General features: G+C 44.8%; 1 protein-coding gene and 2 non-coding genes across 3 annotated transcripts; all 3 read right to left on the reverse strand.

Annotated features, from left to right (window-relative positions):
• Positions 1-801: 801 nt before the first annotated feature.
• On the reverse strand, positions 802-10,294 carry LOC140717869 (uncharacterized). The gene is made up of 6 exons (XM_073031590.1): positions 10,182-10,294; positions 9,080-9,130; positions 7,161-7,451; positions 3,625-3,835; positions 3,008-3,166; positions 802-1,910 (listed from the first exon to the last, which is right to left on the reverse strand). Exons 1-6 carry the CDS (start codon positions 10,292-10,294, stop codon positions 1,761-1,763), a joined length of 975 nt encoding a protein of 324 aa, XP_072887691.1. The 3' UTR covers positions 802-1,760.
• On the reverse strand, positions 9,052-9,125 carry trnan-guu (transfer RNA asparagine (anticodon GUU)). The gene has a single exon. It is a non-coding gene; the product is annotated as a tRNA-Asn (tRNA).
• On the reverse strand, positions 9,255-9,326 carry trnam-cau (transfer RNA methionine (anticodon CAU)). The gene has a single exon. It is a non-coding gene; the product is annotated as a tRNA-Met (tRNA).
• Positions 10,295-17,691: the final 7,397 nt, after the last annotated feature.

Below are 17,691 nucleotides of genomic sequence, written 5' to 3' on the forward strand. Positions count from 1 at the left end.
GATTGCATAAGTATTCATCCCCTATAACATGACACACCAGATCATCACTGGTGCAGCCTATAGGATTTAGAATTCATATAATTATTTGAGGTGTCTCAGTTATATATAAATCTGTTTGCTGACATGGTGCTTCAATTGATTGTAATAAAAACACTCCTGTATCTGGAAGGTCCAACTATTGGCGAGACAGTATCCTGGCAAAAACTACACCATGAAGCCAAAAGTGCATTCTGCAAACAGCTTATTGAAAAGCACTAGTCAGGAGATGGATGCAAAAACGTTTCCAAGTCACTGAATATCCCTCGGAGAACAGTTAAGCCAATCATCCTGAAATGGAAAGATTATGGGACAGGTGTAAATCTGCCTGGAACATACTATCCTCAAAACCTGAGTGACCGTGCAAGAAGGGGACTAGAGAGAGACCTGTGACAACTCTAGACGAGTTACAAGCTTCAGTGGTTGAGCTGGGAGAGACTGCACATACAACAACTGTTGCCCGGCTGCTTCATCAGCCGTACCAGTGTCCAAGAGAAAGCCACCGCTGACAAAAAAAATACTCATTCAGCCTCCACACAAACAGAGGGATTTTGTGGGCTTCCACGTCAATCTCCCACGTTTAGTGGGGTTGGAGGTCGCCTAGCCTAGGTTTACGCAGCCAACAGAAACAGAGTGTTTTATGTATATATTTATTTCTTCTGCCTGTTACATGCCCCTTAACAGGTTAAAAGAACCAGCAGAACTGGAACACACCTGGAGTCTGGTTTTGCTATAAACAAAACACTATTTTATTAGTATCTATGTAATATAAAACCAGATGAATCAAAACAGGTTAGCAGATGTTTATGCATATATAGGTGTGGAAATATAAAACCCCAAACTTCTTCAAGCTCAGGTGCGGGAACGACGTTAGTTCAGTTCGTGATAGGGAGCTGAGTAGAACTGAGGAGAGAGAGGGGTGATTTGTTATCCAAGTAAGCCGATGCCGTCGATCTTCCCGTTATCCTCCAAAGTCCTTTTAAAGTCACCAACTGTGACCACGCTAAAGGGTACCAACTTTACGTGGTAAAGCTATCAACCCAGGCAAGGGTTAAACACACCGATAGCTTTCCACAGCTCACTCCTTTTCCACACTGTGAACAAAACCCACCCTTGCGTGGGCACTCAAAGCTCATCCAGTGTCTGTTTTTCTGTATCTCTGTGTGTCGTCAGTGTGTCCGTGTGTCTTTCGGAATCTTCCAAGTTAGCCGAACGTGACCAACTTGAGCACAGTTTTCAAGTGACAGTCTACCAACCCAGGCCAGGGTTAGACACACTAGTAGATTCCACAGGGTCGCTCTTACACACAACGTGATGGCCACTTATCCAGTTCCATGACATACGAAATAACTCCAACAGTGATATGCCACAGGAGTGCCTTTCTTCAGTGAAATACCACACCCAGACAAAGGGTAGACACACACGTGGTATTCACAAAGGTTCTCCCCTCACCAGAGAACCCACTCTGGTGGAATAACTAAGTGACAATCACACTTCCGTAGCCGAATGGAAACAAACTCACCCTTACGGGCTACTTAGAGAGAGAGTCCAAACACTGATCTCTTTGTCACTACGTTTCTTGTGTTTCAAACCTTCCTCTCCTCTCCTCTCTTCCTGCAAACTTGTTCTAGTTGCAGCAGACTTGTGAGAGTCATTTATCAATACTCTGGATTGATCTTAGCTCACCCCTCTTGGGCTACTGAAAGTTTAAACCAGCGACCGACTCACTGGTGTCTTTCATTGACCGAATCCATCTCGACTCTGACCATGTGAGTGTCTGGGTGTCTGTGAGAGGAATCATCTGACCTTGCTTCTTCAAAGCAATCCGCGAGAAACCATAAGCACGAGCTGCTCACCATAGGAACCCAGCAACTCTGCAGTCAGTAGAAATCCAAAAAAAACAAAAGTCAGTCTCAATTCAAGCGACAGACCACAGGGGTACGTAACATACCCAAATGCACACCACACACTTCCTGATGCTATATACCATGCTACGTCTCTGCCTGTTCTCCTAATCTGTCCATCCCCCTGCTTCCTCAATACTACCTCCCCTCCACCTTCCTTTGTATCATCCCACTTGCCTGCATCATATATAATATATATTATCATATACGACACATATCCCTCTGAACCTTCCCTATGCCTGTGCCCACTGAAATGCCTTTAGAAATGTTGCAATTGCTCAATCTTCACGACTTCCTTGGCAGCCCATTCCACACGCACTGTATGTTTACTCGCTGTATGGAAAAAACTGTCACTCCTATCCCCTTTAAACATCTTCCCTCTCACTTTAATCTCTGCCCCATAGCATTAGGCTCCCGTTCTACAAAAAAAAAACATTGACAACTCACACACCTCTGCCCTCAGGACACCCTGAAGCACGTGAAGAAGGGTGTTGCAGATCACAGGGGATGCCGATCGGTGAGGGAAGCCGACCACAGCACGGCAAATGCATTTCAATACAGATCAGGGTGAGACAATACGTATCAGAAAGACAAGCCAGTGTGGGACTCACACTACAGGGCATTAGGGAGTGTAATGAATCTGTGACTGAGGAGCTCGGGTGTACAGCTCATTGAAAGGGGTGTCACAGGGCGCTGAAGAACGGGGTTTAACATGCTGGATTTCATTGTTGGGGATTGAGTATATCAGCTGCGACATTACCTTACGGTTGTGTAAATGATTGGAGGCCACACAGCTCTCGTCACCGTTATAGGAAAACTGGTTAAACTGGGAAGAGTGTAGGAAAGATTTCCAGGGCCTCGTTTCTTCTCAAGTGCCGGGAGAGAGTGAACGTGAGATGGCAACACTGATGGAGGTAACTCCCCCTACACCACAAAGCCCAACACAGGAGGTTCCCCAATTCAGCCCAGTTAAGTTGACTGTGGGATCCTCTGGGAGGGGTAATGTGGAGGGAGGGAATCGTCTGGGGAATGGAGAGAAAAGAGACTATATACGATACAGAAACTACCTGGTAACTTTTCTGCCTGTCTTCAGTGAGGTACCCGCATGTCCCAGTTTGGTTCTTTGTCAGTAAACCATTTGAATTTGACGGTTCTAGTAAAGTGAGGGCAGAGCTGGAAGATGGGAGGCTGTTCTCTTCTCTGTCACTCCAACTAAAGCAGCATGTCTTGCAGAGGTAAAGGAGACAAAAGATTAGTCAAAGGCTGAAGAAACTTATCTGTAGGTCTGTCTGAATGGTATCGGGTCTCCCTTTGCAAAGCTGCTGAGTTTGCAATGCTAAGTTGTTCTGTGAGAACCCTACTTCCAGCATCTGAAGGTTGTTGTGTCGCCATCAACCTATCATGGGCTCGACCAGAAATGGGACTCGTTACTAAATGGGGGACCCTAGTCATTGAAACTGAGACAATGAAACCCCATTGACCAAAACAAGTAAATCAGTTTGTGTGAGAACTAGGATTCCCCACTAAACAATCCCGAAGTCCCACAGGGGGAGGTCAGAGGGATAATGTTACAATAGCGTAATGAGCAGAGAGTGACAGCCCTTTCCTCTGCTGTTACTCGCTCTTAAAAGAGCCGTTTGTTGTGTTTGGCAAGGCCGATTTAGACATTCTACCCGCAGCTCACCAGGTAAACCTTGCTGGCCTCCTGCAGGGCCATGACGGCCGAGCTCTGGAAACGCAGATCGGTTTTGAAGTCCTGAGCGATCTCCCGGACCAGGCGCTGGAAGGGAAGTTTGCGGATGAGCAGCTCGGTGGATTTCTGGTAGCGCCGGATCTCCCTCAGAGCCACGGTGCCGGGCCGGTAGTGCCCCAGGAATACTGACTGACACAGATACCTGAGGATATTCAGTGCTCCTTTACATTTATCAATTATTTTACTAATGCTGTGCTTCCATGTCAGCTTATTATCCAGCCACATGCCGAGAGATCATACCACTGACACTTCTTCAAGAGATTGACCACATCATTTCAAATCAAGTGCAGCTCTATTGATCCACTTTGTAAAACACGTAACTAGTATTTCAGCTACTGAAAGCTTAAAACCCCATCTATTTCCCCACTGTTCAACTGTATTAATCACTAGTCACATTCTATTTACAACTGAATTGAAAGTTCCATCATCTGCAAAAAGTGATTGACACATCCCAGTACCTACCTCAGATAAAATATCATTAATTATCATATTAAACAATCAAGGGCTACAAATACTATCTAGTGGGGTCCCATTCTCTATCACATAGAAGCCCAAATATACCTTACCCACCCTTACCTGCCTAGACCGTACAAATTATGTAGTCTTCCTCTCACTCCTAATTTCCATACCTTAATCCTTTCATAACATATCATATGCTTTTTCTATACAAAAAATACTGCAATTATAACTTAATTTACATGTGCTTTCCTAATATCATCTTCCAAACATAAAACTGAATCTAATGTCATCAGCCCTTCTGAAATCCGCACTGATAAAATGCTGTATCACCTCTGTTTTCCAAAATATAATTCAACTGCTCTATTATCATACATTTAATACATTTACACAAACAGGGTGGGACGTTAATGATGTTGGTCTATAACTAGAAGGATCCTACCTGGGTTTCCCTGGTTTCAGAACAGGCACTACCACTGCCATTTTCTGTGAAGAGGCCAAAACTCCAAAGAGATTCAAAAATGTTAATATTATCTCGGGAGTTATAAGCCATGTGTTTAAACATTAATAACATATTTAATCCATTCCTTGTGCCATCTGACCTGTACTATTAACAGCTTTCTTAAATTCGCACAAAGCCAACTCTACATCACTATCATTGCTACAGCTGGCTTCCAACACATCAGATTTTTCACGTAAAACCTCATCCCTACATTGTTTTGGCTCTTCACTTAACTTATCTTAGAACATAGAAAACCTACAGCACAATACAGGCCCTTTGGCCCACAATGCTGTGCTGAACATGTGCTTACTTTAGAAATTACCTCAGGTTACCTAGAGCCCTCTATTTTTTCTAAGTTCCATGTACCTGTCTCTTAAAGGACCCTATCGTATCCGCTTCCACCACCATCACCATTCCAGGCACTCACCACTCTCTGTGTAAAAAGCTTACCCCTGACATCTCCTGTGTACCTTCTTCCAAGCTCCTTAACACTGAGTTAGTCATTTCAGCCCTGGGGAAAAGCCTCTGATTATCCACACGATCAATGCCTCTCGTCATCTTATACACCTCTATCAGGTCACCTCTCATCCTCCGTCGCTCCAAGGGGAAAAGGTCGGGTTCACTCAACTTATTCTCATAAGGCATGCTCCTCATTTTGATTATCAATTGCAGCAGATGATCGTGCAGTAACTGAACTTTCTCTATTTCAGGAACAATCGCCTTCTTTAATCAATACAGGAATGGTATTAACCCCATGAATGCTTTCCCCCTCCCGATTTTCTTAATCATTCCCCAAACATCTCCAAGTTTAATATCCCATCCACTACTATCACAAGAAGACCCCCAGTAAACCTTTTTCACAACTTCCACCATTTTCCTCTCTACAGCCTGTGCCTTTCACGCTTAAGAGGGCACTCAGAAAGCAAAACTCTCCAAAGGACCTTATTTTCCCCTAAATTGCCTCCACACACTCCGCCGTCCACCAAGGTTCCTTCTTCCTATTAATGCCATTTTTAAACAGGAGGCAATTCCGCCGCAGTTTGATGAGTAATAACCTTTCACTGCAGAAATTTATATCAGCTAACACGTTCAGCCCTGACAGACGCTGATCACGTAAAACATCTCCCAGTTATACCTGGATAATTCTCAGCACCATTCACAATAATTTTAATTATTTTAATTTTAATTTTAATTTTCTCAGTACAACCAGATGTCTGAACAGCACAATTCACAACATCATTTATTTAACATCACAAACGTCATTTTACCAGCTAGCAAAGTATCTGTAGTAATGGACCTGCGATACAACACTCGGCCACTGACTTCACATCCTGTTCTCTGACTGGCAATACTTTTTCAACATCTGGTTTAACTTTTTGCAAGGCCTCTGCTTAAGACACACTCAACTGTGTTTTAACCTTGTGGTGAACTACATATACCTGTCTGGACTGCTCCTGTGGCTCCTCCCACAGACTCCTGTATAAAGGCGATTGAGGCCTGAGCCCGGCCTCATTCTCCAGGATGTAGTGTTGTTCATTCTTCCAGTCAATAAAGCCTATATCTCGCTTCTTACGTCTCAGAGTGAGTTATTGATGGTGTATCAAACCTGTTGAACTTCAGCTGCCTTCTCAAGCACCTCACATCCTCCTTACAAGCTGCACTATGTTCTCCTCGCAATTAAACTTTACACCTTCACAATCTTCATACTTCTGTTTCCCACCGCACTCACTACACCGTAGCTTCCCATGACATACTGCCACAACATGCCCAAATCTCTGGCATTGTAAAAATCTCAGCGGAGGAGGAATATAAGCTTGTAAGTTAAAACTAACATACCCCACACTAACTTTATCAGAAGGCCTCACGTCATCAGATTATTTCAATACAGTTCAGCTATCCCCCCCCTTCCCCCATTTCGGACTACTTGTAAACCTTCTTAACCTTGCCTCCCAATGAATGGGAATTCATTTCTTCTATCAAAAACTGCACCCGAACACCAGTTCTAACACTCCTGATACCTCAATTTTCATTAGGCAACATGCACACTTCTTTTTTTAACCGAATTAAGTCTTAAAACGCAACGCCTTCTCGCGGTTTCTTATCCCGACCAACGATTAGCACATCACCTCCTCTTAAGGTTTGAGCCCATCTGTACTCCCTGAAGCAGATCTGAAATAAGAGAAACCCTGCAGATGCTGTAAATCCAAGGAACACACACACAAAATGCCGGAAGAACTCAGGGCTGATGAATGGTCTCGGCCCGAAATGTCGACTGAACTCTTTCCCGCAGATGCCTGAGTTCCTCCAGCATCTTGTGTGTTGCTGCAGTTAATTTAATGGAATTCACAGAAGGCTGTTCTGGGTCAAATTTACACAAATCCCTGCAGTCTTCTTTCCATTTTTTTTTACAAAATATCCAGCCGTACAGAGCCATCACTTGAAATCATTCCAACATTATATTACGTTTTCCGTTTTCCAGATCTACGTTCCGGCCGCCTCCCGCACTCACCCGAACTCTTCGTGTCCTGACGAAGGGTCTCGGCCCGAAACGTCGACAGCGCTTCTCCCTGTAGATGCTGCCTGGCCTGCTGTGTCCCACCAGCATTTTGTGTGCGTTGTTGTTTGAATTTCCAGCATCTGCAGATTTCCTCGTGTTTGCTCTTCATTTCCAGACACTCGCCCCCCACCTGCACCTACATTATTTCCCATCAGCGCCACACATTCACCGCCAACACCACCGACCCCTGCCGCTCCTGAGCCATGCGTCCTGCCGTCAATCAGGCCTATGGGCGGGGCCACGCTGCAATGACGTCATAAACGTTAAGCCCTCCTTCCTCGGTTCACTCTGAGCGTCCGTTCGGAGGGTCCAGGGCTTCGGGAGGGGCGGGGTGGCCTCAGACCCGGCGGTAAGCACGTCCGCATGGTATCGTTCTCTCCAAAGTGCTTCAGCCGTTCCTTCCCCGCACAGTCACCCAGACAAACTGAGGGAGTCGGCCGGAGTGCTGGGAAAGTGCGGGACCTCATATCTCACAGCAACAGCCCCGGTCCAATGTGTTCGGAGTGACGGATTCGGGCTCCGAGTGAACGCCGACCGCGCTGAGAGACAGAGTGCGTTGAGGGAATACCTGGGGAAAGGACGCTGAACTCAACGTCCCTTGATTTCGGGGACTCGCCCGTTCCGGGCTATTTGTACACTAGATTGCCCTGCATTCTAAATGACCCTTTCAATCCCGTTTGTTCCGTTCAAAAATTCTCTTGTGTTTCCAGTTTCCGTCTGAAGCAGGAAAACGGTGATACCAACCACTGAACTAGCGAGGAATAAACAGGAGTGTGCATTTATTTCTCATTTACCGATCCGAACTCGGGACCTCTCGTCCAGCGTTAACGCCACTACGCCACCAGCCGGCCCCGTGAATCGCAACAGGAAAAAAAGAGCTGAGATCGCAGAGGGGGAGCAGTGAGAGAGGGTTTCACTGAACTCTCATTGATGGGAAGATTCACACTTCTTCAGAGTAGACATCCCCTATTGACATCGATGGATCTGGGGTTGAGAGGGTGAACGGCTTTCAGTTCCTCGGCATAAACATCACCGAGGATCTCTCGAGATCTGTACATATGGGCTGTGTGGTGAAAAGGGCGCCTCTTTCACCTCAGACAGTTGAAGAAATTTAATATGGGTCCCCAAATCCTGAAGACTTTCTACAGGGGGACCATCCTGACTGGCTGCATCACTGCCCGGGATGGGAACTGTAATTCCCTCAATCGTAGGACTCTGCAGGGAGCGGTGCGGACAGTCTAGCGCGTCTGTTGATGTGACCTTCCCACTATTCAGGGTATTCACAGAGACAGGTGTGTAAAAAGGACCTGAAGGATCGTTGGGGACCCGAGTCACCCCAATCTCAAACTGTTCCCGCTGCTGCCATCCGGGAAAGAGTACGGCAGCGTAAAAGCCAGGACCAACAGGCTCCGGGACAGCTTCTTCCACCGGGCTACCAGACCGATTCATTCATGCTGATGCAATCGTATTTCTGTGTTATATTAACTGTCCTGTTGTGCATACTATTTATTACATATTACTATAAATTGTATATTTAGAAGGAGACGTAGCGTAAGGATTTTTACTCCTCGTGTATCTGAAGGGCGTAATTAATAAAGTCCATTGAATTCAATTCCACGGAAGAGACTTCGCAGTGTAGCACTCGAATCGCAGACGGGAATATGTGCAGATGCTGGAAATCCAAGCAACATACACAAAATGCTGGAGGAACTCAGCAGGCCAGGCTGCTTCGTGATCCTGAAGAAGGGTTTCCGCCTGAAAAATCGACTGTGTACTTTATTCCATAGATGCTGCTGCACATTTTCTCTTGTACGAGAGAGAAAATAAACTACTGGATCACTAGCGTCCCTGGGTGGGCTCGAACCACCAACCTTTCGGTTAACAGCCGAACGCGCTCACCGATTGCGCCACAGAGACGAGAACTGAAAAAGAAAGAATAAAACACAAATTTCAATTCAAACTTCTTGTTATAGCTGCAGAATGTGATACATTAGTGTTTTAAAACACTAAAGACGAATATCTGCTGCCGCTAACAGAGAATAAATATAGCAGAGGATGGTTTCGATCCATCGACCTCTGGGTTATGGGCCCAGCACGCTTCCGCTGCGCCACTCTGCTACGGAGACTGTAGTCAATTGTTGAACTGTGAATGCTGTGCAGTGTTTTGTCTGTATGTATGTGTGTGTTTATGTCTGTGTCTGTATCTCTATATGTCTGGGTCTGGTTCTGTGTCTGTATATGTCTGTGTCTGTATCTCTACATGTTTGGGTCTGGTTCTGTGTCTGTATTTGTCTGTGCCTGTGTCTGTACATGACTCGGTCTGGTTCTGTATCTGTATATGTCTGGGTCCATTCCGTCTTTTTTCCCGTTTCATACCCACGTACCCCTGTTTCTCCTCTCTCGTTTTCTCCACCTTCCCTACTCTCTGACCCACCCAGTTATTCTCTCTCTGCCGTTTATGCTCTATCCCGTCTTGCACCTCGGTCGCGATATTTCGCCACTGAAATGCGTTTTACATTATTTAATTGTCCAGACGGACAATTCATCCCAATGGTCGGCTTTTTTCTAAAATAAATTACGAAGTTTTAACCCGAGGTGCCATTAACTTCCTAATCCTGTCCTGATGATTGAATGACTGTCGGAGTTCCTTCAGTGGTGAAACAGCAGATCAAATAGTGAAGCGGAACTCGCGACATTAATGTACCGCAAACGCTGACATCAAATGCAACAATTCCTCCGCCGGGATTAACTGTTACTGTCATGTTCAGACCATCACAGCCGGACCAGTTAGTGACGGATGGGGAGATGTGGAGTATCGCTGATGATTCGCCCCTCCCTACCACACGGGGCGGGTTTTCCATTCCTGAATCAAAGCTGTGTAACTGATACAGTAAAGGTCGGGTTTTAACTCTCCCACGTAGGACGGTGTAAAGACAGACTGGCAGTTGCTTATCCCGTGGCCAGCTGAGTTACTCCAGCATTTTGTGAATGTTGCTCGGAATTCCAACATCTGGGAATTCCCGCCGATTTTTCAATTCACTGGAGATGCCGGGGGTTGAATCCCGGATTTCATACAATGAAAGCATACGATCTCTCATTGAAATATATCCGGGTTGTAAAACCTACTGTAAATCCTCTTTCTGAGTCACCAATCACAAAGAGCGAACATTGAAAGGTGCAAAACAGAAGTCGGAGGGGATATCCAGTTTCTCCAGCCTGCTTTCACCTTATCGCCTCCCTCTGATGCCCCTCCGTTTGGATTCTTCCATGGCCTTCTGTCCTCTCCTATCAGACTCCCGCTTTTCCGGTCCTGTATCTCTCCACCAAACAACTTCCCAACTGTTTGCTTCACTCCAGCCCCTCCCGGTTTCACGTATCACCTTGCTACTCCTTTTCCTCCTGCCACCTTTAAATTCCACCACTCATCTCTTTTTTCCCTCCAGTCCCGGTGAAGGGTCTCGTCCCGAAACCTCGACTGTTCTCTTTTCCATTGATGCTGCCGGGCCTGCTGAGTTCCTCCAGCATTCTGCGTGTGTTCATACGTGTCTTCTAACTCACTTACCAAACCCGTGAATCTCCTTGCTCATAGCAGCTCAACAAATCTTTGATTAAGTAGATATCCTGAGAAATGTTCTTATATTGTAAAAGAATATTCGAATGATTAATTCAATAAAACCTATTAACCAAAACAAGCCACAGAAAAAGTAATTTAGGGACCTTTTTTTGATTAAAGAACGGGAGCTTTTCCTCCCAGAGGCTGAATGACATAATACTGTTCCTATGTCTGATGATAGAATGGCAGAATCAGTCTCAATGGGCCGAATGACATAATACTGTTCCTATGTCTGATGATAGAATGGGGGATCAGACTCCATGGGCCGAATGACATAATACTGTTCCTATGTCAAATGATAGAATGGAGGAGACTCCATGGGCCGAATGACATAATACTGTTCCTATGTCTGATGGTAGAATGGGGGATCAGACTCCATGGGCCGAATGACATAATACTGTTCCTATGACTGATGATAGAATAGGGGATCAGACTCCATGGGCCGAATGACATAATACTGTTCCTATGTCTGATGGTAGAATGGGGGATCAGACTCCATGGGCCGAATGACATAATACTGTTCCTATGACTGATGATAGAATAGGGGATCAGACTCCATGGGCCGAATGACATAATACTGTTCCTATCTCTGATGATAGAATGGGGGATCAGACTCCATGGGCCGAATGACATAATACTGTTCCTATGTCTGATTGTAGAATGGGGGATCAGACTCCATGGGCCGATTGACATAATAGTGTTCCTATGTCTGATGATAGAATGGAGGATCAGACTCCATGGGCCGAATGACATAATACTGTTCCTATGTCTGATTGTAGAATGGGGGATCAGACTCCATGGGCCGATTGACATAATAGTGTTCCTATGTCTGATGATAGAATGGGGGATCAGACTCCATGGGCCGATTGACATAATAGTGTTCCTATGTCTGATGATAGAATGGAGGATCAGACTCCATGGGCCGAATGACATAATACTGTTCCTATGTCTGATTGTAGAATGGGGGATCAGACTCCATGGGCCGATTGACATAATAGTGTTCCTATGTCTGATGATAGAATAGGGGATCAGACTCCATGGGGCGATTGACATAATAGTGTTCCTATGTCTGATGATAGAATGGAGGATCAGACTCCATGGGCCGAATGACATAATACTGTTCCTATCTCTGATGATAGAATGGAGGATCAGACTCCATGGGCCGAATGACATAATACTGTTCCTATGTCTGATGATAGAATGGAGGATCAGACTCCATGGGCCGAATGACATAATACTGTTCCTGTGTCTGATGACAGAATGAGAGAGCAGACTCCATGGGCCGAATGACATAATACTGTTCCTATCTCTGATGATAGAATGGAGGGTCAGACTCCATGGGGCTAATGACATAATACTGTTCCTATCTCTGATGATAGAATGGAGGGTCAGACTCCATGGGGCTAATGACATAATACTGTTCCTATGTCTGATGATAGAATGGAGGAGCAGACTACATGGGCCGAATGACATAATACTGTTCCTATGTCTGATGATAGAATGGTGGATCAGACTCCATGGGCCGAATGACATAATACTGTTCCTATGTCTGATCATAGAATGGAGGAGCAGACTCCATGGGCCGAATGACATAATACTGTTCCTGTGTCTGATGATAGAATGGGGGAATCAGACTCCATGGGCCGAATGACATAATACTGTTCCTATGTCTGATGATAGAATGGGGGAGACTCCATGGACTGAATGACATAATACTGTTCCTATGTCTGATGATAGAATGGGGGATCAGACTCCATGGGCCGAATGACATAATACTGTTCCTATGTCTGATTACAGAATGGGAGAGCAGAATCCATGGGACGAATGACATAATACTGTTCCTATGTCTGATGATTGAATGGGGGATCAGACTCCATGGGCCGAATGACATAATACTGTTCCTATGTCTGATGGTAGAATGGGGGATCAGACTCCATGGGCCGAATGACATAATACTGTTCCTATGTCTGATGATAGAATGGGGGATCAGACTCCATGGGCCGAATGACATAATACTGTTCCTATGTCTGATTACAGAATGAGAGAGCAGACTCCATGGGCCGAATGACATAATACTGTTCCTATGTCTGATGATAGAATGGGGGATCAGACTCCATGGGCCGAATGACATAATACTGTTCCTATGTCTGATGATAGAATGGGGGATCAGACTCCATGGGCCGAATGATATAATACTGTTCCTATGTCTAATGATAGAATGGAGGATCAGACTCCATGGGCCTAATGACATAATACTGTTCCTATGTTTGATGATAGAATGGAGGATCAGACTCCATGGGCCTAATGACACAATACTGTTCCTGTGTCTGATGATAGAATGGGGGATCAGACTCCATGGGCCTAATGACATAATACTGTTCCAATGTCTGATGATAGAATGGAGGATCAGACTCCATGGGCCGAATGACATAATACTGTTCCTATGTCTGATGATAGAATGTGGGATCAGACTCCATTGGCCGAATGACATAATTCTGTTCCTATGTCTGATGATAGAATCGAGGATCAGACACCATGGGCCGAATGACATAATACTGTTCCTATGTCTGATGATAGAATGGGGGATCAGACTCCATTGGCCGAATGACATAATACTGTTCCTATGTCTGATGATAGAATGGAGGATCAGACTCCATGGGGCTAATGACATAATACTGTTCCTGTGTCTGATGACAGAATGGAGCAGACTCCATGGGCCAAATGACATAATACTGTTCCTATGTCTGATGATAGAATGGAGGAGACTCCATGGGCCGAATGAAATAATACTGTTCCTATGTCTGATGATAGAATGGAGGTGCAGACTCCATGGGCCGAATGACATAATACTGTTCCTATGTCTGATGATAGAATGGTGGAGACTCCATGGGCCGAATGACATAATACTGTTCCTATGTCTGATGATAGAATGGAGGATCAGACTCCGTGGGCCTAATGACATAATACTATTCCTACGTCTGATGATAGAATGGAGGTGCAGTCTCCATGGGCCTAATGACATAATACTGTTACTATGTCTGATGATAGAATGGAGGAGAATACATGGGCCGAATGACATAATACTGTTCCTGTGTCTGATGAAAGAATGGAGGATCAGACTTCATGGGCCGAATGACATAATACTGTTCCTATGTCTGATGACAGAATGGGGGATCAGACTCCATGGGCCGAATGACATAATACTGTTCCTATGTCTGATGATAGAATGGAGGATCAGACTCCATGGGCCTAATGACATAATACAGTTCCTATGTCTGATGATAGAATGTAGGAGACTCCATGGGCCGAATGACATAATACTGTTCCTATATCTGATGATAGAATGGAGGAGACTCCATGGGCCGAATGACATAATACTGTTCCTGTGTCTGATGATAGAATGGATGATCAGACTTCATTGGCCGAATGATATAATACTGTTCCTATGTCTGATGATAGAATGGGGGATCAGACTCCATGGGCCGAATGACATAATACTGTTTTTATGTCTGATGATAGAATGGATGATCAGAATTCATTGGCCGAATGACATAATACTGTTCCTATGTCTGATGATAGAATGGGGGATCAGACACCATGGGCCGAATGACATAATACTGTTCCTGTGTCTGATGATAGAATGGAGGATCAGACTCCATGGGCCGAATGACATAATACTGTTCCTGTGTCTGATGATAGAATGGAGGATCAGACTCCATGGGCCTAATGACATCATACTGTTCCTATGTCTGATGATAGAATGGAGGATCAGACTCCATGGGCCTAATGACATAATACTTTTCCTATGTCTGATGATAGAATGGAGGATCAGACTCCATGGGCCTAGTGACATAATACTGTTCCTGTGTCTGATGATAGAATGGAGAATCAGACTCCATGGGCCGAATGACATAATACTGTTCCTGTGTCTGATGATAGAATGGAGGATCAGACTCCATGGGCCGAATGACATAATACTGTTCCTATGTCTGATGATAGAATGGGGGATCAGACTCCATGGGCCTAATGACATAATACTGTTCCAATGTCTGATGATAGAATGGAGGATCAGACTCCATGGGCCGAATGACATAATACTGTTCCTATGTCTGATGATAGAATGGGGGATCAGACTCCATTGGCCGAATGACATAATTCTGTTCCTATGTCTGATGATAGAATCGAGGATCAGACACCATGGGCCGAATGACATAATACTGTTCCTATGTCTGATGATAGAATGGGGGATCAGACTCCATTGGCCGAATGACATAATTCTGTTCCTATGTCTGATGATAGAATCGAGGATCAGACACCATGGGGCGAATGACATAATACTGTTCCTATGTCTGATGATAGAATGGGGGATCAGACTCCATTGGCCGAATGACATAATACTGTTCCTATGTCTGATGATAGAATGGAGGATCAGACTCCATGGGGCTAATGACATAATACTGTTCCTGTGTCTGATGACAGAATGGAGCAGACTCCATGGGCCAAATGACATAATACTGTTCCTATGTCTGATGATAGAATGGAGGAGACTCCATGGGCCGAATGACATAATACTGTTCCTATGTCTGATGATAGAATGGAGGTGCAGACTCCATGGGCCGAATGACATAATACTGTTCCTATGTCTGATGATAGAATGGTGGAGACTCCATGGGCCGAATGACATAATACTGTTCCTATGTCTGATGATAGAATGGAGGATCAGACTCCGTGGGCCTAATGACATAATACTATTCCTACGTCTGATGATAGAATGGAGGTGCAGTCTCCATGGGCCTAATGACATAATACTGTTACTATGTCTGATGATAGAATGGAGGAGAATACATGGGCCGAATGACATAATACTGTTCCTATGTCTGATGATAGAATGGGGGATCAGACTCCATGGGCCTAATGACATAATACTGTTCCAATGTCTGATGATAGAATGGAGGATCAGACTCCATGGGCCGAATGACATAATACTGTTCCTATGTCTGATGATAGAATGGGGGATCAGACTCCATTGGCCGAATGACATAATTCTGTTCCTATGTCTGATGATAGAATCGAGGATCAGACACCCTGGGCCGAATGACATAATACTGTTCCTATGTCTGATGATAGAATGGGGGATCAGACTCCATTGGCCGAATGACATAATTCTGTTCCTATGTCTGATGATAGAATCGAGGATCAGACACCATGGGCCGAATGACATAATACTGTTCCTATGTCTGATGATAGAATGGGGGATCAGACTCCATTGGCCGAATGACATAATACTGTTCCTATGTCTGATGATAGAATGGAGGATCAGACTCCATGGGGCTAATGACATAATACTGTTCCTGTGTCTGATGACAGAATGGAGCAGACTCCATGGGCCAAATGACATAATACTGTTCCTATGTCTGATGATAGAATGGAGGAGACTCCATGGGCCGAATGACATAATACTGTTCCTATGTCTGATGATAGAATGGAGGTGCAGACTCCATGGGCCGAATGACATAATACTGTTCCTATGTCTGATGATAGAATGGTGGAGACTCCATGGGCCGAATGACATAATACTGTTCCTATGTCTGATGATAGAATGGAGGATCAGACTCCGTGGGCCTAATGACATAATACTATTCCTACGTCTGATGATAGAATGGAGGTGCAGTCTCCATGGGCCTAATGACATAATACTGTTACTATGTCTGATGATAGAATGGAGGAGAATACATGGGCCGAATGACATAATACTGTTCCTGTGTCTGATGAAAGAATGGAGGATCAGACTTCATGGGCCGAATGACATAATACTGTTCCTATGTCTGATGACAGAATGGGGGATCAGACTCCATGGGCCGAATGACATAATACTGTTCCTATGTCTGATGATAGAATGGAGGATCAGACTCCATGGGCCTAATGACATAATACAGTTCCTATGTCTGATGATAGAATGTAGGAGACTCCATGGGCCGAATGACATAATACTGTTCCTATGTCTGATGATAGAATCGAGGATCAGACACCATGGGCCGAATGACATAATACTGTTTCTATGTCTGATGATAGAATGGGGGATCAGACTCCATGGGCCGAATGATATAATACTGTTCCTATGTCTAATGATAGAATGGAGGATCAGACTCCATGGGCCTAATGACATAATACTGTTCCTATGTTTGATGATAGAATGGAGGATCAGACTCCATGGGCCTAATGACACAATACTGTTCCTGTGTCTGATGATAGAATGGGGGATCAGACTCCATGGGCTTAATGACATAATACTGTTCCAATGTCTGATGATAGAATGGAGGATCAGACTCCATGGGCCGAATGACATAATACTGTTCCTATGTCTGATGATAGAATGGGGGATCAGACTCCATTGGCCGAATGACATAATTCTGTTCCTATGTCTGATGTTAGAATCGAGGATCAGACACCATGGGCCTAATGACATAATACTATTCCTACGTCTGATGATAGAATGGAGGTGCAGTCTCCATGGGCCTAATGACATAATACTGTTACTATGTCTGATGATAGAATGGAGGAGAATACATGGGCCGAATGACATAATACTGTTCCTGTGTCTGATGAAAGAATGGAGGATCAGACTTCATGGGCCGAATGACATAATACTGTTCCTATGTCTGATGACAGAATGGGGGATCAGACTCCATGGGCCGAATGACATAATACTGTTCCTATGTCTGATGATAGAATGGAGGATCAGACTCCATGGGCCTAATGACATAATACAGTTCCTATGTCTGATGATAGAATGTAGGAGACTCCATGGGCCGAATGACATAATACTGTTCCTATGTCTGATGATAGAATGGAGGAGACTCCATGGGCCGA

The sequence above is a fragment of the Hemitrygon akajei genome, chromosome 28 (genome assembly GCF_048418815.1).
Source record: "Hemitrygon akajei chromosome 28, sHemAka1.3, whole genome shotgun sequence".
Taxonomy (NCBI): Eukaryota; Metazoa; Chordata; class Chondrichthyes; order Myliobatiformes; family Dasyatidae; genus Hemitrygon; species Hemitrygon akajei.